The following is a 24,273-nucleotide window of genomic DNA, read 5'->3' as shown; positions in this document are numbered from 1 at the left end:
AATGCTGAGCATCAGGATGCCTCAGTATTTTTTGTGAATCCTGTCCTTAAACACTTAGGAAGATACTGGAAGTCAATTGGATTTAAGTTCCCAAATCCTGAGTCCCTTCCAAAAGTATTACCTTAGGTGACCTGCCTAGCATGTTCAAAGAAGTCTTTGACAGAGCTGGGATTTAACCCAGATATCCCAAGTTCCAGACTGATATCTTAATCTCTAAACCATAAAAGTTAAATGTGCATGTCTTGCTAGCTAATTTCTTTTGAAATATACTGCCTCTCAATCCCAACCTTTTTATATCCATGTGCTGCAGCAAATGATGGAGTATTACTGCCTGGTTTCAACTTGCCTCCTTCACAGAGAGGTATGTTCTCTTCCCTCTCCAGAAAGGCTGCTAGCACAGTACCCTGGAGCAGAAGCCTGAGTCACAGAGCCCTTTCCCAGCCCAGCACTATAAAACATCATTCCACATGAGATGTGGTGGTTCTGCTCTGCCATTGTGAAGAATGTTGGCCATGTGTCAGCAGTTTGTTCAGGACAAATTTAGGGTGCAGTGAGATGCAGGATCACTAACAACAGAAGGCATCTCAACAGTCCAGCCCTGTTTAGCTTGCAGGCTGAACCCCACTGTCTCTTAGCCAACCGTGGCTACATCTGGAGACAGTGGTGAGCTCCAGCTTTTGATCTGATCTGTACTGTCATCCTTACATTCTTCAGAAGCTCTCCCAACAGACTGACCAGTCTCAATGACAGCAGGATGGGCACTGGAAGAACTGTTCCACCTGCGGCAAGCTGGGACTCAGTCACTGTCTGACAGCCTAGAAAGTTCCTGATAAACCCTGTAAGCTTCTGGGAGTGCAAAGGGTACAGGGAAACCACAAATGAAAGTAGCCCTGTATCCAGGGTAAACCCTGAGCTTTGGTAACAGTGTATCTTCGTGAGAGGTCTGTCATGTAGCTTTCAAATAATAAATTTGCTTCTGTTCAGTATGGTAAATATGACAGAACAAAGGTAAATATGTCTACGTTAGGGAACTTGGCCAGAGTCTGGCACAAGTGGGAACATGCAGCAAGAGCTGAGACCATCTCAGGCAGATGCCATCTCCAGACACTTCACTGTGCCTGACAGCTTCACCAATCACAGCTGTGCAAAATAATTCACAAAAAGAGGCTGAACAGGGATAATGCTATTCCTTTATTACCAAAACCAGTGCAAACTAAAACATTCAAAACCTCAACTACAATTTCACAACTCAGCTCCTCAAAACCAACAAAACCTCAACTCCTCTTCTGATCACAGCATAGTGTAATTGCTCCTGAGTCTTGCATTTTGTATTTGGAGACTATAATCTATAAGATGTCCTGCTATTTTAAAAGGGAGTGAGTGACCAGGTTAACACATGATTAATTTGGAACTGTTTTTGTCTCCAGGATACTCACCACAGGCCATGATACAACAGAGCTCCATTACCAAGAGTATGCTGTTGCAATGGTCAGGATCAGCTGACCAGTCACCTATCATTTTGAAGCCATGTAGCAGCACAGGAAAATGCACATGGAAAAGGTGGTATCAATCCATTCAAGACAAAGGGAATGATACAGCTGTGACACAAGTCCATGGAGGAAGCGGACAGCAAGAAAGTGATTAAGGTAGGTAAATTTTGCACATTCCCTGTGCTGTGATTCTCCAAGCTGGAATTCACTTGATAAGATGACTCAATCTGTTTTTTCTACTGAGACAGAAAGATAGAGACAGCACTAAACAGTTCCCTCTTGATCATGGCTCCATGGATGGCAATTTGCTAAGGTGAGCTCAGTCTGCAGGAGCTTCCTGAGAGCTACTGTCTGCAGCCTCCCAGACAAGACAGTGCAGGGCAGTGTGATAGCAGGATTCACAAGCTTGCAGGAAAACAGATTAACATAGTATCACTCTGGGAAGAAAAGCTAGGGGGCTGCAGCTGCCACTGTAACACTACATAGTACAATGTCCCCTCTAGTTCAAGAAACAGAATACCTGAAGAGACATTCAGTTCTATGTCTGTTACAGCATTACTAGGGTTTGCGCTTCCCAGAACTTTTGGAATTCACTTTATCAACACTAGCATACTATTGCTCTCAGGAATCTGAATGGCTTTCCTGGTTGAAGAAATGTGAACCTCATCCTAGGCTGGTTATCTTTTCAACAAGATACACATAACAGCTCATGGTGCCAAGGACTCACTGATCCCTGCAAGTCTGCAAGACCAGAGTTCCAGGTGTGAGAAAAATGTTACCTTGGTGTAAAGCAATATACTTCCCAGGCAGCAAGCGAGGGTTTTTTTCCATTGTCCAAGCCTTTCTATCCCCTCTATGAAAACAAAATGTCACAGTGTTGCTCTGAGAATTATTAAGACAGCAAAAACTGAAAGATTAGATTTATTGCAGTAGACAGTGGATTATGAAGAATAATTCATCAAACGTCAGAGCAAACAGCCCACAATTTATAGGCGGCTTTGTTGAGTCAGTGAAATCTGATTGGACTTCTCCCCACCTAATGAATGCCAAGCTTAATTGATGGTTCATAAATGCATCTGTCATGAACATCTATTTATTAATTCAGTATTTTTAATAATATTGCAGATATATACAGAATAGTGGTTTTCTTTTCAATAGACTTGCTGGTGTTCATATTACATTTACACGTACATGTGCATATATAGAGAGGTACACGCTGCATCCAAATGAATGCAGGTAGAGGTATGTGTGTATTCTCATGCACTGAAACAATTACCTTTGGCTTATTACACAAAATCCCTGCATCTTTCAGTGCACAGGATGGCAAAGTAACGTGGTTCTTTTCAGGGGGTGATACGCAATAAGGTGCCTGCCTAGAATTTGGAAGAGCTGAGCTCTAACATTGTTTCACCTCTCTGAGGAGACGAGTTCTGTGTGTACCTCTGTGGAGAACATGGAAGGTGGAAGGACCTTGCATGACTGAATCAACTATTTCCTCAGAATCCCCGAGTGATAACAAAGAACCAGCCCCTCTAAGACTGATGTGGACATTGAGAAAATGCTCATTTCTGTTTCCAGATGCAGTTAATCAGCACAATGACCTCTGGCCCATTCAGCATCCCACTTCTTTCCATCTCAGAATATAACATCTTGTGCAGCTAGAAATCCATCTAATTTATAAGGACAAAATTTTTAGCTTTCCCTTTAAAAACCTATCAGTATAATAAATATACAACAGTTACTACACACAGCCACAAACATGTCACTTCACGTGCCAATGGTACACACTTGTTCCTGGCATGCCAGTCACTGCTAACTTAGTTAATCACTGCTAATGTGGCATTACAATAGCACAAAACCAGGGCTGTCCATAAACCATCAGCCTTTCTTCTAGGAAAGGGCTGTGACACAGGTGGGGTGTGAAGTTTGTTTTTTCCTGTTATTTCTACCTGGTACCACTTTGGTCCTCTGCAGCCCACTACCTGCTAAAACCCTGAGAATATTCTCTGGGATCCTACCAACAGCATTTCTCCATTACTGTTACAGAGAATGAACTCTGCTAAAGGAAGAGTCCTTGATCCCCATCAGCCAGAGACCAATGTTTGCTCACCCATTCACTGATACCTAGGATCCTGGCTACTTCCTGTTCTGCTCACCTATGATCCTCTTTCCATAGTCTCTCTTGGCTAGACAAGCAGTGGAAAAGCCTACATGAAGCCACTCTTGTATTCATCACATCCATCCACTGAGCTGTGCAGCAATAGTATCAGTCTACTTTACTTGGTATAGTACCTTTAATTATTACAGAGGCATACCTCGAGGAAAAGCACCTTTTATTTTCTGTCCCTGAAGACTCCTGTGTAATAGTCTGTGCTCAGACATGCTCATGGTAGCTTCATTTATTTTCCTGAGTAAGTCAGATCCTTAAGACAAGGCAGAGCTGTCTGAGACTATCACTCATCCCAGATCGAAACCTGGATCTCAGTGGTGACAGCTACAACAGGCAGTATGAGCAATGAGCAGACAGAGCTGATGTACGTCTCCTGAGACCTTGTGTGTGAGGTGGACCTCATCTCCTATCTCTCTAAAAGGGGAGCCACTTATCCATGGCTCCCACAAACAAACAACATTTAGTCTAACAAAAGCAAGGATTGTCCTGGCCAGACTGGAACATAACTGGGTCAGGAACATCCTACTGACTGGCACAAGGAAACAAATGTTTTTCACTGATTAAGCTACCGGAAGTCCTACTATCTTCCAGAGACACAGGCTGCTAAAATTAACAGATTAGCTCAGCACCCAGACATGCTTTCAACAGTTTGGAGTTCTACAGGTCTTCCACTAGCATTTCATCACAGTCTCTTCCATGCTTAGCTTCATTCAGCTGTTCTTTGTCCAAGTGCTGGTTTCACAAAGCACTCTGAAAGCAGAGGAACTGCGCAATATAATTCTGATGTAAGGCAGATATCAAGCTAAATTGTAAGAAAGCAGAGTCCAGACATTATCTGCAGGGCTAGCACAACATCTTTGGTAGCACAGTCATATAGATGAAACCAGAGAAAGGAAACAGCAAAGCTGGGATGTGTCCAAAAAAGCTTCTAATCCATCCACATGTGTGTGAGCATTTTTCCTGCTCAAAGTACTCCATACAGGTACCTTTCCCCCATGTCTTTAATCTCACACTCAGAATTAAATTCCAAGAAAATCTATTTCCCAAAAATATCCATTACTAGGGGGAAGGTTTTGCTGTTGGAAGCTATGTCATAATTTTAAGCTGCAAGTCCAGTTCACTTCTCTGTGGAGAACATGGAAGGTGGAAGGACCTTGCATGACTGAATCAACTATTTCCTCAGAATCCCCGAGTGATAACAAAGAACCAGCCCCTCTAGACTGATGTGGACATTGAGAAAATGCTCATTTCTGTTTCCAGATGCAGTTAATCAGCACAATGACCTCTGGCCCATTCAGCATCCCACTTCTTTCCATCTCAGAATATAACATCTTGTGCAGCTAATCACCTTCCTGGTATACTAAACCACTTCCGCACTCCAGCCTGTCTGTGACTGGCCTCCAACAGCAGCCAGTGCTTCCTGATCCTAATGGTCAAGCAAGAGTCCACCAACAACTATGCTTGTGTGGAAATGGAAGATGAAATATGACAGTCTCTCTATGTGCACAGTAAACAATGTCACTGTGGAATCTATTTTGCATGACATAAGTATCCTATAGCCTATGCAAAATGCACACGCCAAAGCAAAACCAAGGTGTGTATATATACATATATAATCCTGCTTGCTTTCCATTCCATCATGCTGAAAAAGAAAATCGTGACTTGTGAGCTACTTATTCACTCCAGCAGTGCAGGCTATGGGGCAGATGCCTCCCTGCTCTTCCCTTGCACATACAAATGCTGTTTAATTTGCTCTTTAATCTTTCTCCCAGTTCAGCAATGCTCATTAAATCTACTCTTTTCTCTCTGACTGTTTGGGGAAATGCTACTTCCTCTGCATCTCTCCTGTCTGTGAGGATGGAGCCACACTTGTCAGTTGTTCAGACAGACTGGATCACAGTCCTTCAAGAGCACACAATGCCTCCACTCCCAGCCATCTTTTGTATTTTAATTGAAAACATTCTTTCTCTTTCCTCCCCCGCTACAAAGGAGGGTCTCATTTATTACACCAGTGCACAGTGGAAGCACAGCAGAAGACAACTCCTTGCTGCATCCCATCTGCCCAAAGGGATTCTTATTCCATGGTTGCGGTAGAGCAGTAGTTGCCCCATTCTATTAAGATCTTCAAGGCTTTCTGTGTTCTCTGCAGCTCTTCAGCTCCCAAGCAACAGAGCTGAAAGTGCTAACATAGCAGGAACATCCCAGTAGCTCCTAAGGAAGGGAAGAGTCTCCTCAGCCTTCTGCTCTTTTAATGGCTCTGTTAGTATACCTGAGCAGCTTGCTTATCCCTTTCCCAGCTTTCTGGAGATGTTACACAAAGCTCTGCTCACAACCTCTACCCCCACCACTGCATCTGGATAATAGCTCACATAAAATTCCCACTTCCTTTCTGCTGACTTGTAGTTCTGGCTCTGTACTCCACATCAGCCTGCTTCTAGCCAAACTACAATTTCAGCCTGTTTCTCAGTCATCTTCTTTCAGATAGTAGTATCTCTGTTCACATTCAACAAAGCTAAAGCACAGTTCCTAATTTTCTCACTCAAACCATCCCTTCTGTCTCCTTTCTCATCACAACAGAGAATGTCACCTACTTTCCGTCAAGCATGCCTGCAGCCCTGACCTTGTCATCAACAGTGACCTTGCTCCAAATCTCATTTCAAGGTCTGAATCTAGTACTAGACATCAAGTGCTAATGCTCATAAATGACAGGCAAAAACAAGCCAATTGTTGTTCCACATCCCCTCAAAGTTCCCATTTCTCTTGAGCCACACATGCAGTAAGATATGTGGAGGTCCCCAACACACAGAACCCCTTGACTGAATTCCTGAAGGCATAGTCCCAAATGACATATCACCCCTACAGATACCAGCAGCCTGGTGCAAAGACAGAATATTTGTAAAGAATCATCAAATCATAGAACAGCTCTGGTTGGAAGGGACCTCAAAAGATGGTCTAACTTAACTTTTCCTGGGAAAGGAGGCCTAGAAGAGATTATAACATCTTGAAAACCTCTAGATGGGGTCTCTACCACATCCCTGGGGAAGTCGTTGCTGTGATTGGTAGTTCTCAATGTAAAAAATTTCTGACCTGTATCAAGATGAAGCCTCTCTCAAAATGCCACAGAGATGGGGCCAGCTGGCACATAAGCAAGAAGGTTAGATTTAAGAAAACACCCAGAAGCGAATTAACTTCCAAGACCATTTTGACTCCAGGTATAAACACATCCCCGCCACTCACTGGCTGAAACCTGTGTAGGAAAGGGTCAAGGAGCCACAACAAACAAGCTCCCTGTTAGTCACAGCCAGGCAGAGGGAGGCTCAGAGAGGACTGCAGAGATGCCCCAAGTGCCCTATCAGCAGTAAGCCTGCACAACAGCAGCAGTCCTGTGAGAAATAACTAGCTGACAGAGCCTGAGGATATATGAGGACCTTCAGGAACACACATCACCTGTGCCTCATCTTAAATGGCTCTGATTCAGCCTTGAAAGTCTGGGGGCTTCAAGAAGTGTATAAGACAAGGTGGGGGATGTGTATGGGCAGTTTTATGTGACTATACAGAGAGTGATGAGGGGATGTTTGGAAGAGGCCAGGTACAAGGATTTGGTCAGGAAGTGAAGCTGTGCCAAGGCTTGAGCACAGAGTTAAAAAGGAAGCATGGGGCAGGGCATTTGTGTACACAGTTTACCTGGGAAATGGTAGGCAAAATCAATCCACAGAGAGGCAAATGATAGGATCAGGATGGTGTTTGTGTGTGTGCAGAGACAGGGTGTGCAGAAGGAGTGGAGGGTTCCTGCAGTGTGTGTGCAGACCAGCACTGCATTTTGTTTTATAGAATCATAGAATGGTTTGGGTTGGAAGAGACCTTAAAGATCTTCTAGTTCCAACCTCTCTGCCATTGGCAGGGAGACCTTCCACTAAACCAGGTTGCTCAAAGCCCCATCCATCCTGGCTTTAAACACTTCTCAGAACAGGGCAGTCACAACTTCTCTGGGCAGTTCTGTTCCAGAACCACCTTCACAGGAAAGAATTTTTTCCTAATATCTAACTTAAACCTACCATCTTTCAGTTTGAAGTAATTCCCCCTTGTCCTATCACCACCATGCCCTTGTAAAAAGTCCCTCTCCAGCTCTCTTTCAAGTCCCCTTTAGGTACTGGAAGTTGCTATGATGCCTCCCCCGGTCCTCCTCTTCTCCAGGCTGAACAACCTCAACTCTCTCATCCTGTGTTCACAGGAGAGATGTTCCAGCACTCTGATGATCTTCATCACATGGGACAAAGAGCAGTAATGACAGAAGCAGCACTGCACAATCCAGCAGCCTGTCACGAGGGTGGACAGAGGCACAGTACAATGATAACATGCAGTGGGCAAAGCCCAATCCCAGACAGATTCTGCCCAGTTATATCCTTTCCTCTGGTTTTGGTTATAATTACATAGATACAAGCAGGCCTGAAGTCTTACTGAGACACAACACTGCCCCAGATGAAGAGAACCGGGAAGTAGCAGTAGGGATCTGAGATAGACCTGGAAGTACATGCAGTCTGGCAGATGTGGGCAACCCTGCCTGAATTGAACTGGTATCAAGAAAGGCATATAATAAGGTCACTACTTTAGAAGAATAATGCTTAAAAGGTAGTAAAGCTCTGCCAAAGATGTAAAGCTCATAAGCCAGTTACTGGTGCTAACTGTGCCTTGATGGGAAATGGAAACACCAGCACACCTGGCAGACAAGTCAATGCAAAAGACACAGCTATTGTGCAGTGCACACCACAGAGACCAAAGAACAGGGACTAAAGAGAAGCTGCAGTGGAATAACTTACAAAGAGGTCTGGATGGGGCTCTGGAGTTTGTATCCTTTACAGCCAAGTCTCAGAAAAAAATGTACAGAGATCAATAGAAGTCCCTCAAGAGAGACAACTGCACGACAAATTAAATCCACAACTGACTTTGCCAATAGTGTCACTGGCACCATGCATTAGTACATCCCTAATGACCAGTCATACAAACAATGGAGCCCTGAGCTCTCTGCATGACGCCAAGAGAAAAGTCCTATACTAAGCCAGCCACATCCTGTCCTGTTTTCTTCTTGTCAATCTCTCCTCTGAGTATCAACTTTTCCTTTCTCCTGACCATATTTCCCCTACTTTTCACATGTCTGCTCTGATCTATCTGCTCCTTCTACAGTTCACTTATTATCTGTCTCTTCCTCCTCTTCCTCCCATGTATTTTTCCTTGCCTCCAGATCTTCGTGTAGGGCTGCCAAATCCCTGCTTCACTGGTGTAACTCAGCTGATTTACTTTCCTTAAAGTGTCTGCTCTCATGTAAATTACCCTCCAAACCCAGCCTGTGAAGCGGGCTTGTTCACTAAACTCTATGAATAGGAAAGTAGGCACAGCTGGCCTATTCATAATCAACATAAAAAATAGATTAGCACTTTACAGATTAAACATTATCGTTTCGACGGTTAACATAAATCAACTACACTTACAGGCCTAGCATTGCTGCTGCCACTGCAGGGTGACAAGTACTGCAAAGAGAAGGGCTGACAGTCCAGGGTGCAGTGGGAAACAGCGTGAACCTAAGCTCTCCTCTGGCATCCCCAGTGTGTACTGGTAGAGGTTCTTACCAGGAGAAGAGTAGGCTATGGAATAGGGGGGTAATTTTGATTAATTCACATGCATTTCCATGCAATCTAGCAACCCATTATTCTAAAGTAAGAATCCAACTGCCTTTCTTCCTTCCCTAGGGCTGATGCAGCTCAAAAATAGAGCAACAAAGTCAGCCTCTGGAATAGGAGCAGGACAGGAAGCCTCCAAATACTACCTGGTACGTAGCTCTGTTTCCTATAGTTCAAAATATTTGGGCTTCTGTGGATGAAGAAAAGCAACTTGGTGGATTCCATCTATTCTAACCATCTCAAAAATCACCTCATTACAACCCAGGATTCACCTCACCGAAGAGAGGCCAAGTACTGACACTGACTTCAGACGTGTCCTGTGGAGAGCAAAGCCAGGAGAGAGTATCCTGGAGTGGTCAGGCTACACTTTCTCCCTCATCAGGTACATGATACTAAGTCACTGGAGAGGCTCGCTCCAACACACTGTAATCAGTGTGCTATGGCTATGTAGTCATTAGAGAGATAAGGACCACAGAACCAGTCTGGTCCATATCTTTCCATTCCCTCCTGCTCACTCACTCACTTACGTTGGAGCAGCCAACCTGTAATGCCTGAGCTGGTTTTAGTGACTGCAAGGGACTGGCAAAGGCCTTGGCCAGGATATCCCATTAAGAACCAGCCTCACATCTCTTTCAAACAAAAAGGAAAAAAAATAGAAGAAGAAGAGATTAGGTTGTGGTCCAAAGGACAAAAGACAGACTGGGAGAGGAGGCATTGGCTTATAGGTCTTTTTGGCAGCCAGGGCAAAGACATTAGCAGTTTACAAAGGGCAAGGCAGGAAAAGTTACACAGGGAGACTTCTCTACTATAACCCCTCTTAACAAGCCCTGGTAATTTTAATTGCTCTAGCCTCCTTCTAGCCTTTCTTGATAAATGGGAATAGCAGCTAATAGACCTGAACCAATCAGCTACACCCAATAAGGTGCTTGAAAAAATTAGCTTTGTTCTCCACACACAACTCATACCACCTCAGTTTCATTCATTATCCAAAATGAGCTAACTAATGTAAATTTTCTACTAATAATTTGAAATTTGAAAGGATTGGTGCTGAACAGCCTTTTCCAAGAACTTGCCAATTTGAGATGCAGTGGTTATGTGAGCTTTGTAAGTGAGAAACTCATAGGTTTGCTTCAGCTGAGCTCTCCTGGCACAAGCAATAGCTCACGTGAGTTTACTTCTTCAGTTGTCACAGAGCTTCAGAGGTTTGGCTCTGAACCTCACATTCTGTAAAACTAAATACTGCAAAGCTTACAGAAAATAAGTGCAAAATATGCTCAATGTTCACAAATATAACATGAGAAAACTTCCTCAGGCTAGTCTGCCTACTAGGAACAAACAGATTTTGCTCACTAATGGTCTAAAGAACTTTGAGACCCCTTAGATCCCAATTTTTGCCTCAATTCTCGAAATATAAAAGCATGTTGAGTGTGTGGCTTCTCATAAGGAGAATTTCCAACGCTCCTAGCAGTTTTTTCACAGGGAAGAAAACTTGCAGGCAGAGTTGAAGCGTTCTTTATGGCTCAGCATCCTTCCATAGAATCAAGAGCTGCCTGTCAGACAGATCCCAGAAGTGCCATAAAACAAAGCTTATTAGATCACCATACATCTTAAAAATTCATAAAAATTCTATGTGTCTATTCTGTATGTTAGAAAAATGCAGATATGTCAAGGTCAGGCCCTGTAACTCCTTACTTCATCTTATGTCATTTGTTTCATCTACAAATAACCTATTGCCAAAAGTTGCCTGACTCACTGCATCATTTTTTCATGTTTCTGATGGGTCAAGAGCCAAGTAACTGTGCAGATGTAAAATTCTGAAAGAAATCAGGAGATAATAACTAGTCAGCATCAAGTAGGATATTAAAAGATCAGTGGGCAGGCAGATGATGGGATTCTCTGCTCCCTCAGAGAAAAATCAGGCATAGTAAACCCAGCCTGTGTCAAGATCAGAACATGAAGAATATTTCAGAGTATATCAGCAGTGGGCTTTGAAACAGAAGCCAGTCCCTCCACACAGCAGCTCAATGTTTCTGCCCCTACACAGATCCTGCTGTGTTAGAAATGCCTGGAGATTGCTGAGCAAAGGAGATACACATTTGAAAAAAGGAAGTCTCCATATGCAAGAATAAGGACTATTAATCCCAGATACAGACTCCAATTTCCAGTGATTGTTTGGAATTGGAAGGGTTACCCACATGCTGAGAAGCGTTTTCTGTCAATGGCTTGAGCATTGCTGTGCAGCACATCCACCACGTCTGCAGGATGCAGATACTGAATACAGCCTGACACAGCTGTTGTATGCACTGGCAGCCAAGGTATATTTGCATCAAAGCAACACTTCTGGTGCAATCAAAACTCTGAGAAAACTGTACTGTAACACAGCTTACCATCTGCACAGACACTGAGCCAACAAATTCCACGCAGGTATGTCATGCACTAACCCCCAGGCACCTAAAGAATTTGTAAATTGAAGGAAAAAAATGTCACTAAGCATCCAGTTCAGAACTATTCCTTACCAGGCCATTCCGCATTGCATTTTCTGATCTGAAGTTTTTCACTTCCTTGCAGAAGGCCCTCCAAACAATCCGTCGGAAAATCTACTGTCCAACTTCCTATATTGTAAATCTTACTAATTTGAAAGAAGTCAAAGGAGATTATCCTCTGATCTATACTCAAAACCTTCTCTCTCTTAGACAATGGGGCCTAGAGTACCCAGGAAGAGGCTGCCATGAGGACCCAGCCATCCTCTCCCAGGAGCTCTGAGTGGAGAGAAAACCCATGGAAAGTGGCAGTACCCTCTTCCAAAGCTCCCCTGGCAGTCAGAACAGCAGGTTGTCCTTGGCACGACAGTAAGGGTCAGTAACACTGAAGCTTGCATAAAGAGTGAGCAGGGACACAAGAAACAAAGCAAGGTTCACTACCTGAGCCACATAAAGCTCTCTGTTTGCTTTCCCCATCTGCCCTTGGAGCAGCAGTTCTGGACAGCTGCTGCTCACACAAGGGCTCAGTGTAGAGGCAGCCACATTGGGATCTGCCAGTGACTGGGGCCTCTTACCAGAGACAGGGCAGGGCAAGCACAGCAGAGGCTGCAGCAGCAGCGGGACTGCACAGGCAGCCACTTGTGCCTTTCCGTTGAGTAATGCAGGACCATTTGTTCTGGGTGACATTAATGCTATTCGCCATCCATCTCAGACTCTTTAAATTACCTTTTTATGGCCAAAATCCTTTTCATAATTGATAAAAATCTCTTTTTTATATCCCAAGTTATTGAAAGAAATTTGAAGGTTTTTTATTCCTCATTACAGTTTTAATAAAAATGTGGTTTTTATTGATGCCTGCTTGGAAGCCCTGCCGGGTGTGCTGAGAGAGACTCAGAGTGGTGGGAGAAGGGCCTTATCCTCCCATCCCACTTTCCAGCTCCTCACACTGTCAGAGCAATGGCCACCACAGCTCAGCTTCCACTTTGGTCAGTAAAGAAGGGTGGGTAACATCATGCAGAATGAGGACCTGTGACCAACAATACCCATAGCAGGCAAAAGAGGCTCTTGCTGACCTAGATCTGGTTGCCCCGAGCCCATTAGTGATGCATGCACAGTGATGGATTTCACTGACCACCCCGGCACAGCACTGCTGGAGATGGTATTTTAGGACAGAACCAGGTTCACAAACTACAGGAGACCTGGGTGTTCAGCAAAGCCATTCTGTGTCAGTCCACAGCCCCAGGCAATCACAAGAGGGACTGTGCACTGTGCCACACATCAGTGCTTTTGGGCAGAGCATTCAACCACAAGGCTGCGCAACACTGGAGGAAGCAGGCACTGTCCTGGCATCCTGGGTGGGTTAGACAACACTGCCAGCCTGGGAAGAGGCTTTCTGGAGCCATAACAGAACCTGCAGCAACCTTCATTATGATATGAAGACCTTGTGATATAGCACAGTAAATGAATCTTCTCTAGAACACCATATGGAGCCAGCTACAGAAAGTGGCTCATACTACCTTGGGAATAACTTGGATGCTGTAGAACATGCAGCGTAATACCCAACAGCCTACTGAAGGCCTAGCTCCTCTCCCACAGGGCTGAGCATTGCTTGAATCATTCTGCAAATCAGAAATAAGCATATGTGTTGCCAGAGCTTAAAATGCTAATCAACAAATTCCAGAAGGTCGGGAATCAAGTCCATCCTTCTCCCTCTCACTGGCACGGCAAAGGCTGCCATACTATACCAAGAATTCACACAGAAATAGGAGTAAAAAGAGTCTTTTCTATTCCTTCTATTTCTCATACTCTCATAACAGTATGAGGACAGGGCAGTCTCTTGCACTGGGGATTAGCACCTTGCTGTGGTCTCATTCTCTATCTTTTCCATGGCAGTACACATGGGCATACAATTTTTGTCCCTCCCCATGAAAGGGCCATGCAGCATCACTGCAGATCATTGCAGTGACCATACTCCCAGGTATATATGGGCATGTTTCAACAACAGATGAATAATATTTCATGTACCCAACCCAAAAAACACTTTGGGAACATTGGAAGTGCCCTGGCTCCAGCCAGGACAGGGTTAATTTTTTGCAGTAGCAAGGAGGGGGTGTGGCCCCTAAAGTTACTTGATACCACCTCATGACATTGCCAGAGGCAGGGGAAAGGGATTCTCTTTCTCTTCCAAGGAAAAGGAGTTCCTTCCAATGGAGTTAAAGTGGTGGACAGAACAGTCAGGTATTGTTTATTGTCAGGGGCTTTTCACGTAAATTGTTTCTCTGTCTTATACCTTTCATTATTAATATTGTTGCTGTTTTCATTTGTTTTCTTATCTCATTGCTGTTTCCAGTAAATTGTTCTTATCTCCACCTGTGATCTTTGCCTTTTGTGCCTCCAGTTGATTTTAGCTGGAGTACAAAATTGGAGAATACCATTCCTAAAAAGACAGGAAGCAATTTAAAGTGTTGCCTGGAAATAGAACAAACCTTCCCAGACAACGTTAGAATGATAATATAAAAGCAAACCTTTACTTGAAAGCCTTCAGGTACACAATATGATGAAAAACGCACATGATACAGTAATTCCATGATGTTTTATAAGGTTAGTTGATTAGTATACCTATCAAATATCATCCAATTATAAGAGCAGTTGGTTAGGTAATTTTTCCCTGGGTACTGCCCCATTGGAATTGGTCCAGGGGCTTCTCTATCCCACTTCTTGTTATGTCTCCTAAATTTCCAGTTGGAAAACAAAATGTCCTTGTAGGTGGTGCTCTTCTTAAGTAAGACTAAACAGTATTTCAGGAATGTGTTGGAAGGTTAGCTTATTGTTCTAACATGTAGGGGAAAAGGGTAGGAAAAGTACTAGGAGCTACAGCCATGCATTAGTAATCTACAAGGCTACAAATCTATGAAAAATATATAAAAAGCTAAAAATCTTTAGGCATCATTTCCCCCTTTAGAGACTTGACAAAAATTCTATATTGTCTAGTCTCTACCACTTACATTTGACAAAGGGCAGTATCCTTCTTAGCCATGGTTTTGCTGCAAAGCCAGTGACTTCTCAGACAAGGAGTATCTGTTTCTCACTTGCACAGCACTGGTGCTCTGCCAGGTACAACAGCAGGAATCCAAGGCTGAATCCTCCAAATATCACTGTGGAAATGCATCCTACTTCACAAATCACAGCACAGGAGGTTCCTCTACCACATGTGCTTTGTTTATAAATCACAGTCAAACCATTGACGTATCCTGCCCTGTTCAATCAACAAGCTCCTTTACTGTATGGCTGCAGGAGGTTTCTTGCAAATGGCAAAATAGTGCTTGAACAACCTGTAAAAGCTGCAATTAACTACGGATTAAAAGGATGGTCTCCTTGGAGGTGCTGGGTAATCAAGCAATTAAAAACTACTTCCCACTACCTACATTTCCACAAAGCAGAGCCAGAATGACATCCTTCCAAATGACTATGTTCCCACCTGTTTAAGCCCTTTATATGATTTGGCTTCAGCAGAGACAAGCCTTGACCTCTGAGCTCTCCCAGCCCTTACTCCCAGCTTTGAACAAAGGAAGCATTGTAAGCAGAACTTTCAACCACTGGTGTGTTCTCAGTAGGGAGCCTGTCTTGCCTCAGCCTTCCTGTAGCACAGCAAACTCACCAGCAATGGCATAAGCATGTATGCAGATATGGATATATGCAGTCAGGATTTCTTGGGATCCCTCATTTGCTCAGCTTCAACCATTTCTACTCTTCTCTGCAACAGTTTCAGCAACTGTTAGATGTGAAGGTAAGTAAAGAGACAAGGAGAGACACTCACTCCCGTGGCTAGTCACATGCCTTACACCAGCCTGTCATCTCCCAAGCAATGACAGCCTGGACACAGAGCACCTGGGCAGCCGCGCTACACAAGCACCCCATCAACATGGCAAAGACCCTGCTTGGGACCACACTGCCCTCAGTTGCGGGGGTGCTAACTTTGTCCTCGCCCTCATCCCCAACCACACAACATCCAACCAGACACAGGAGCAATGACTGGAGAACCTGTTCCCTAGGAACCTGCCAGAAAGGAGCGGGAACTGTGATATTTTTGAACGGACAGAGTGACAGATGGGGAGGAAGGGAGTGTCTCCCACCAAGGAAAATTACCTCCAACATGAGTTAAGGCCTGGGTAGAGTATGAAGTATATAAACATATCAAGAAGGAGAATAAGAAGTCTTAGGGAAAAGGTCAATAAGTTGAGTAAAAAATGCCAATGTGTAAGGATGGGCTGGAAGCTGATGAGAATTGGCTGTGAAAAGGGACATCTTGCTGTACACAGAAGTAATAACTGGCACTGAGTGGGTAGAGCTATGCTGTGGCTTACTGGGATGTCCAATATGAGGAGGTACTTTGGGACTAGAAACAGGTAAAAGTGTGTGTTGGTGTAGACAAGAGTACACAGTGAAGCAAGGAGATGTCACAGTATCTAAACACCTTATCATTGTGCGGCAGCAGAGAAGTGAGACCAGTATTAGGGAATGCACTGGACAGTAGTGGAGCCAGGCAACAGAAAGGCACAAAGGATATTTGGAAGACCAGGGTTGTAAAATCTGCCAAGTCCTTCTGCAACCACTCCATCACATAACAAGGGATGCTGTGAAATGCACTTGATCAGAACAGAGTGGCATTACCTCCCCAATATGCCTGTATCCCACAGACACATGACAGTCCTTTCCAACAACCCACCAGAGGGAGGAAATGCCCCTAATCCCAGTGCTGTTAAAATTTCTTCCACCTTTTCTAGTTTCTAAGCACAAATATTTTGTGCTTTAAGGTACACACACTGAAAAATTTATTTTCCAGAGCTCCTCATCAGTCTTCCTCCCTAAATGTGTGGTGTACACATTTCAACAGAAGTTGCCTGGCTCTGCCCTGCATGCACTTGGTTGAGTTAAGAGAGCACTTAGCTGAACCAGCTCTCTCTCCCTGTGTCATTAATAGCTCTGCAGAAAAAGAACATACTCCGTTTGCTTTCATTTTCCATGCTTGACACCTTTTCACTTTCAGAACCTTGTTCAAGCAAGGAAGATAAAAATAGAGGTAGGAGAGAGTCTTTCATTCATATCTTATCACCCATTCTGATGAACACAGCTTTTCCCAACTGCTCCAAGGAATACACCCAGAACAAGCCTAACCTGCGGTATCTCCACTGTCTCCCCAAAAGATTCTTGCTCTGTGATCTCACTGGTGATTGTTTCCAGGAGTTACTGCAAAGATTTCTTTGTGCAGCCTCTCCCACTGCTACTACTTGTGTTACCCTGCGAATCCCACCCCACCCACCTCAACCTCTTGCATGTAACACCCGAGAGCATCATCACCTCCCACCATCACTCATCCAAACCACTGTGGCTGAGATTAGAAAGCCAGCATCTGCTCACTACTGATTATTTTTATCCCAGTGATCCTAATAGGTACACAAACTGGCCCTGGACTTAAAAAAGGTTGGACAGGACCACCCACTAGTCAGCATATATGATGCTTCTCCTTCTGTGTCAAATCAGCACACACGCCATTCACATCAGGGCCACATGCTGCAGCTCCCGGTCCCCAGCCATGATGCTGGCCTAGAATGGGAGATCCCCCATCAGCAGGGTGTCAAACAAGTCTGTGTGGGGACAACAGAGTCATGTTGAACTGCCATAAATCCACATCACAAATGCTCTGTCTTTGCTCAAACATCAGTCCCACTGGCATGGTCTCCATTTAAGCCAGTTTTCCCACAAAATTTGTCAAACATCCAATCCCATGGTAAGATTCAGAGGAGTAGGTCACATTAGAAGGTAGACTATTTCTAATTGACTGAAAATATGCTTCTATACATGAAATTGGCTTATTTTGATCTTCCTGCCCTTTTGCAAGCTCTTGCCTAATTTGTTAGCTTGTCACATACCTCCCTAGGTATCTCTGTATTTCCAGTTGCTCTTTCTCCCATTTGTTCTGCAGTGATCCAAGCTGTATGTAATTACTTCTTGCCTACACTTAAGATTCATCTGAAGAGCCCTGCTCTTGGGCCTGATGGGAGAACTGGAAGTCTTACCACTGAATTCCTGAGCAGCAGGACTAGGCCTAGGCACCCTGGGAAGGTTCCCTCACTGTCATTTTTTCTTCTATTTGAATTCATCTGCAAGTTCCCAGGTACAATGCTGGCCCCAGGAGGGAAAATTTCAGGATCCCTCTCTGCGCTCTTCTCTGCCCTGACACTCCACCATGCCCCTCTGCCACCTATATTTCATCTAAGTATACCATATTTAAAATATACTGAGGATCTAGTTACACTGGAATTAAATTTGTTCCTGAAGCAACCCTGTTAAAACCTCTAGGCTCCAGATAGGACAGCTTTGGTGCATTAGGTTCTCAAATCCTTTCTGGTTTTAAATACTTTGATTTGGTACCTTGTAACTATTAACACAGGCATTTACATCAGCTTTTAATACTGCCCAGTTTTACACAGTCCTTTATTTTTATACATGTTATTCTCTTCATTTATCTCTTTTATCATTGCTGTCTTTCTCTTGTAACCATTTCCTCTCCATCACTTTCTTCCCATTTCTACCTTTTTTGCCCTCCCTCTGTCTCAAAAATTAAATATTGCCCAGCACTGCCCATGTGAAGGAAGTGAATGCTATGAGGTAATGCGGCTGTGGAGACTGTATTTGAGCCGCTTCATTGGGAATCAGTGAGGCACGGAGCATTCGTCTAGCTCCCAAGAAGCATAAAGAAACCAGGGATTATCAATGGCAGCTGAACAAACACACACTTGAGGGAAAAGGTCCCACCTCTGAGCACCTACTTCAGCCTTTAAGAGACACCACACAAACTGTGCCAGAGTTGGGTGGTGTGGTAATTCAGTGTGGGCTAACCTTGGGGTGGCTTTCCACAGCTCCTGTGGAAGGGAGATTGCTACATGGAAGCCCATGGAGGCAGAGGCCTGCAGGGAGCAGCCAGCCTGCCTTGCTCCATCTATCCACTGAGCTATGAAACACAGCTGGTACCAGCCATGCTACAAGGACGGAGTGCTGACAGAGGGAGCATGTTGCAGGTTGGGGGCTGACCTTAACCCTGCCATTAAACTGTAGGGAAGTATTAATGGTCATTCCTGACCACACAATATGTAGACCCTTAAACTACACCTAGGCAGACTCACCCCATCCAAATCTGCCCGTAATGCACCCTCTAGGTGCAAATATTTCACTTACCTTGTGTTTCCCCCATACCTCCTTACCATGCAGTCAGACAACCCAGAACAACCAGAATGGCTCCAAAACCCCAAAATATGAGAATCAACAGATATACATACTGCTTCCCTTCTTCAGCCTTCTGTCTTCCTCCCCCTCACACACACTTTCCCTAGCATCACCATTGTACACTGTTGTGTCCTGCCTCCCTCTTCCCTTGTCAGTTGTGATCTTTGAAATGCCTCTCCTCAACCTGGGCTAGAGTGTGAGGGGACATCTTGTAAAGAGCAAGATGCAAAGTAGCAGAATACCCTCTGTAATTTACTGTGCTTACTCCCCTCATATCTAATGAACACAGTCACCTACCTACTGATCTCAGTGCTGTGGGCTGCTGAGGGTTAATGATGGCACCAACTCCTGAACTACTGCGTTACCTGACTGCAGCACCAAAAGTGATTTATGCTATTATTTTCTTTGGGGGTTAATTAGGGGCTTGAAAAAGTAAATGGCTGTCAGTGCTAGCTGGAATTGGTCTAGTGCAGCCAGGGGAGAGCAGTCATCCCTCACAGAGCTCTGCCAATATATCTTCGTCCTAAACATCAATACCTCCAGCTCCCACCCCTCAGTGTAGCAGACAGCCCTCCATCCTAACCTCCCACAACCCTGTTAGTCTTATCATATAGAGTACACTGCTCTGCTGAGTCCTGCCATTTCCATCTGGCACCTTTCACACACTTACTCCTCTGTTATCTTCTCCTTACCAAAGCTTTGCCAATAATGCCCATTGATGGATAGGGAAAACTCACATGGCATTCTCCCAGAGGCAAGGAAGAGCTATCTTCCCTTGGTATCTCTTGTAACTGAGAAACAGCAGTTTTCCTTTCTCTAGCTGTCCAGGGCCTGCTGAGGCCTGAGAAGCCACCATAGGCTATGGTTGCCCCTACCTCTTTGCCTAGATCCTCACGGATAACTTGCTCAATCTCCTGCCTGGTGCTCTGCGGGGCCTGGCTGTGCAGCACCTTGAGGGTGCGGGTGTACTCCTCAGGCAGGAGGTAGTCCAGCGCTCCCAGGTGCTGTCCCACCTTGATGAAGGTGCCTCGGTTGGAGCAGCACAACTCCCGGAGGCGCTCAGCAGAGCGCAGGTGTACCTGTGAAGAGACCAGAACATTATTCAAGCCCTTTTGCTGTCTGTTACATGTACATGTCTACATATGTATCTTTTTTTCTCCAGTATTTAAGCAGACTAAGGATTTCCTTTCTTGATTCTGGGCATCATCATCTAACGCATCAGTTCAATATTATGACTCTGTCTGGATTTAAAGGGTATGAACCAGACCAGCACAAGATGCCCCAGAATATAAAGGGCTTCAACACTTGTTTGTACAGGCACCATGATCAGTAACAGCACATTAGTTTTTGGCTCATCCTCGCACAGAAAAAAAAGTCTGGCCATAGGGCAGCATTGGTTTGTCACTGTGATTCACCACTATGATGCACAGTTTGGGAACCCCTTGTCAAAAGACAAAAATCACAACCACAACCATTATATCAGACTCTTAGTGTGAGTGCAGTGAATTAAAATGAGAAGAAAAACCACAGATACCATCCCAGAAACTTCCAGGAACTTAGAAGGAGAGTCTGTTAAAAATCAAAATTACAGACATCTATTTGGGAGTGAGAAGGACAGTATGTGGGCAATCCTTCATCTTCCTCACCTCACTCTGACACGCACAAGGGGTAATTACATCCCTCCAGTCCAGCCAGGTCTTGGGTCTTACTGCTTACATTGCCAACAAAGTCTGCAGTGACAGTGGTTTGAGCAACCAAGTGTTAGAAGACTTGCCAGCTGTGCTCACAGTGGCCAAAACGCAACTACCAAATCAAAAACCCATTGCCAAACACTTGTCTGGTCTGCATTTCAGCTCTTAAGGTTCATTCCGCTCCTCAAGAATAGAACAGCCACCACATCCTTCAGTGACAATGATTTTTTCTGCCTTTATTACTCTCACTAGAAAAGGCTCCTACCAAGGACACAGCTATATTGAATAATATTTAATGAACTTATATTATATAAGTTTACCCTAGTACACTAATAAAATCTAAGCAAATCAATAACAAAAAATAACTGTGCGCCCATCTCCTGTAAACACCTGACACCTATCTGCATGAAGCTGTGGATCCTGAAAGCTTGATCACAGGGAAGTTTTCCAGCTTTCTGCCAGCATCTGTGTGAGTCTTGCTTTCACATGCATGCTGGCTGGGAACAGTGAGAGGTTTTTGTAAACCAATCTTTTATCTTGCAGCTGCAAGTTTGTTATGCAGTTTGTTATGTTACTGACTGGAGAAATATTTTGAAATGGGTGTTGTAGGGTTTAACCAATCATTCTAAGAGCTGGATGGTCAAAGGACCAATAACCTTATGCCATTCAAGCGAACCAGGTTATATAAATAAGTTTGGAAACTAACAAAAAAATTCCCTTCCTTTGGACCGAAGTCTATGCTGCTTTTCTCGCCATCCCCGGTACAACGGCGACATGAAGCCTCCTAATTCCTCTGGCTTCTGTGTCAGAAGTCATTGAAGGTCAAATCCTGTGTTTGCAGCCCTCATCTGCCCAAGATCCTGTGGTGATGGACTCCACCAAAAGCCTTGAAGTACATGACAAAAGGAACAATACCACAAACATTCATGAACAGCACATACACCCACGCCATTCGGCAGCTATCTTTACTCTCTGTGCAAAGTGGTGCCCTGTCACATCATGGGACAGGCTGAGAGTCTCGCATTTGGGAACATGTCAGGGGCAGACTGAGTGCTGAGCTGCAAGTGCATGAAACATAGGCCTAGGGGAGTGTGAGGAGAAAGCCTAATGTGCAAGTCTTGCCCTCAGTGTGAGACTTGACAGTTTGAGGCACACGTGCTCACACACACACACATTTTCCTAGGTGGGCACATATGGGCAAGTGTAACTCGTGCTGGGTTAATGAGCTTCCCCCAGTATATTGCCAGCTCAAGAACACTCCCACATATATAGGCAGCAAATAACACCCATGAGCATGCCTCAAGTCTCCCCCATCATTCTCCTGCATTTTACACAACAGCTTCGAAGCTCCTGCTGTAACAAGCTTCTGCCCTGGCTCTTTCCCTGCTCTCCTTCCCTGTGTGCAGCAAGGACAAAAGCAGGCCAAAAGGGAACAAGGAAAGGAAGCTGTGACAAAAGATGAGACAGCAAGAAAACCAGGGAGGGAGTAATGGGATGAAAGAGAAAGGGAGAAAGGGAGCTAGAGCAGCTGGGTTGTTTGTCACAACACCAGGAGTCCATCACAGGGGAACAGCTTTTTTTGCAACTCCAATAGCCACCCTCTACCCACGGCCTCCAGCTGTGGAGGAAAACCCTTACCAGCAGTGAAGGAGAGTGGTGGCCAGCCACACCCCTCAAGGTGTTGGGCAGCCATAGCCAAAGGCACTGGCAGGAAACAGGGGCAAGGCTCTTTACAGATATGTCCCAGAAAACCCAGCACTGAGCTCCCAGCATTGAGCTCAGGCCAGTACAGGGCCCTAAGATCTCCCATGCACAGCAGGAGCCCATCAAATGACTCCAGGCTGCACCATGACTCAGGACAGAGCAGCAGCAGCCCAGGGCTGTAATGCAGTGCTGGGTGTCAGGCCAAGCAGCCAGCTCAGGAGAGAGGTGCTGGTTCCAGTGCATTACCCCCACCACATGGATTGCCAAGGGAGATGGAAAAAACAGGATGGAAAACTCATGTAGCTAAAAATACAACTGACTGTAGACACACTTGCATACAGAGTTTATCTTCATATTGGTTACTGCTGAGAAAGAGGTGGAAATAGCCCCTCTTTCCTCTAGCACAAGGCTGAGAGGAAATTTTGGCCCTCACAAATTTATCCATACTGTTGAGAAGCTGGTTGGCCTCATGGATGCAGGAGTCCTGGCCAAGAGAGACAAGAGGATGGTTACAGAGGGCTCCAGGAACAAAACAGAACAAAACCCCCATGCACAGCATTCTCCACAGTGCTTTCACAACTGGCTTGGCTTAAACTCTTAAGAGATAGATGCCCTGGCTGGCTGGCTGGACCAGGGAATTCCAGCTCCTGCACCTCTAGAGAGACAACATGACCAAGCAACTTGTCTCAGAAGAAGTAAATCTGTAACCCTACATCTTACAAAATTCCAGTCTGCATTAGAGGCAGAAGTACAGTAAGCATGAAGCAGGACTGTTGAATGCAGCTTCCAAGGACTCTTTTCTTATCAACCAGATCAGGTTTTTTAGCAGAAAACTTTCTTAATGATCTCTATTATTTTCCTGGATCTCCCCAAGATAGGTCACAGTCCAGATGCAGCACTTGTTTCGCTGACAGACTACATTCCCCTAATCATAGACAAAATAAGAGCATCACATTCCTACCACAGTGTCCAGTAGTGGTGGCCCATGCTTCTGTTCTACCTTGAAGAAAATACAAGGTAAACAGAAATCCCCACAATGGCTCAGAATTTTTCTTCAAGATACTGCTCTTTGTTGCAAAAGCAATTCTTCAAGACTGTTTTTATCAGAGGAAAGAGCTGGCAACAACAGCTAATTTTACACAGACATACTTGTATGCATCACCCCTAGGAGCACACTACAAAGAAAGGAAGCATTTCATGTACCAAGGAATATCAAGAATAAGCTTCCATCAGAAAACCCTTCAGATCACAAATCCTGTCTGACTCTGTACATGGCTCTCTCCTCAGTCCACATGGGAATCTTTTTCTGTCTCAAATCCCTTCAGCAGGACAAATTCTACATTGGCCCACATGGCTATCAGACTCCTCTGCTTTACCTAAACCCTGGTTAGACTGGGATTAATACTGATTATTAAAACTGTGAAAGTAACAACTCTCAAATACGGAGAGGAGGCAACTCTGGGATGTAGCACATGCTCAGCAAGCAGAGCTGCAAAGGGATGTTTTTTGAATTATGCTTGATGTACAAGCAGACCTGGCTTCTCAAGTAATTTGGGTGCTTTTGAAGGAGCCTTTACTCACACAGATTATTGGCAAAGAACTGCTCATCAGAACATCAAATGTGCAGATGTCATAAACTGGTATGTGCTAACCTGGTCTTTAAAATAAAGGAATTAATTTAGAAGAAAATAAATGCTCAAGCTAAAATATACCAGTGAGAACTTCAGTATTTGATATCTGGTGACAGACCTGGTGGCAAAAATGCTCAGAAAGGCCACT

At 44.5% G+C, this 24,273-nt stretch overlaps 1 protein-coding gene across 8 annotated transcripts in view; it reads right to left on the bottom strand.

The window, feature by feature from the left end:
• The window catches only part of ADCK1 (aarF domain containing kinase 1), an 81,779-nt gene that overhangs the window by 30,874 nt on the left and 26,632 nt on the right, over positions 1-24,273 (bottom strand). For 7 of the 8 annotated variants that reach the window (XM_069017985.1, XM_069017982.1, XM_069017984.1 and 4 more), the window contains exon 4: positions 19,975-20,178. The exons of the other annotated variant lie outside the window; for it this stretch is intronic. In XM_069017985.1, the coding sequence (XP_068874086.1) occupies positions 19,975-20,178 (204 nt within the window). The remainder of the gene's footprint in view (positions 1-19,974; positions 20,179-24,273) is intronic. 8 annotated transcript variants of the gene reach the window in all.

This window comes from Aphelocoma coerulescens, chromosome 5 (genome assembly GCF_041296385.1).
Source record: "Aphelocoma coerulescens isolate FSJ_1873_10779 chromosome 5, UR_Acoe_1.0, whole genome shotgun sequence".
In the NCBI taxonomy this organism is placed as follows: domain Eukaryota; kingdom Metazoa; phylum Chordata; class Aves; order Passeriformes; family Corvidae; genus Aphelocoma; species Aphelocoma coerulescens.
Note: the sequence above shows the minus strand (reverse complement) of the source record. Positions and strands in the feature narration are given on the sequence as shown.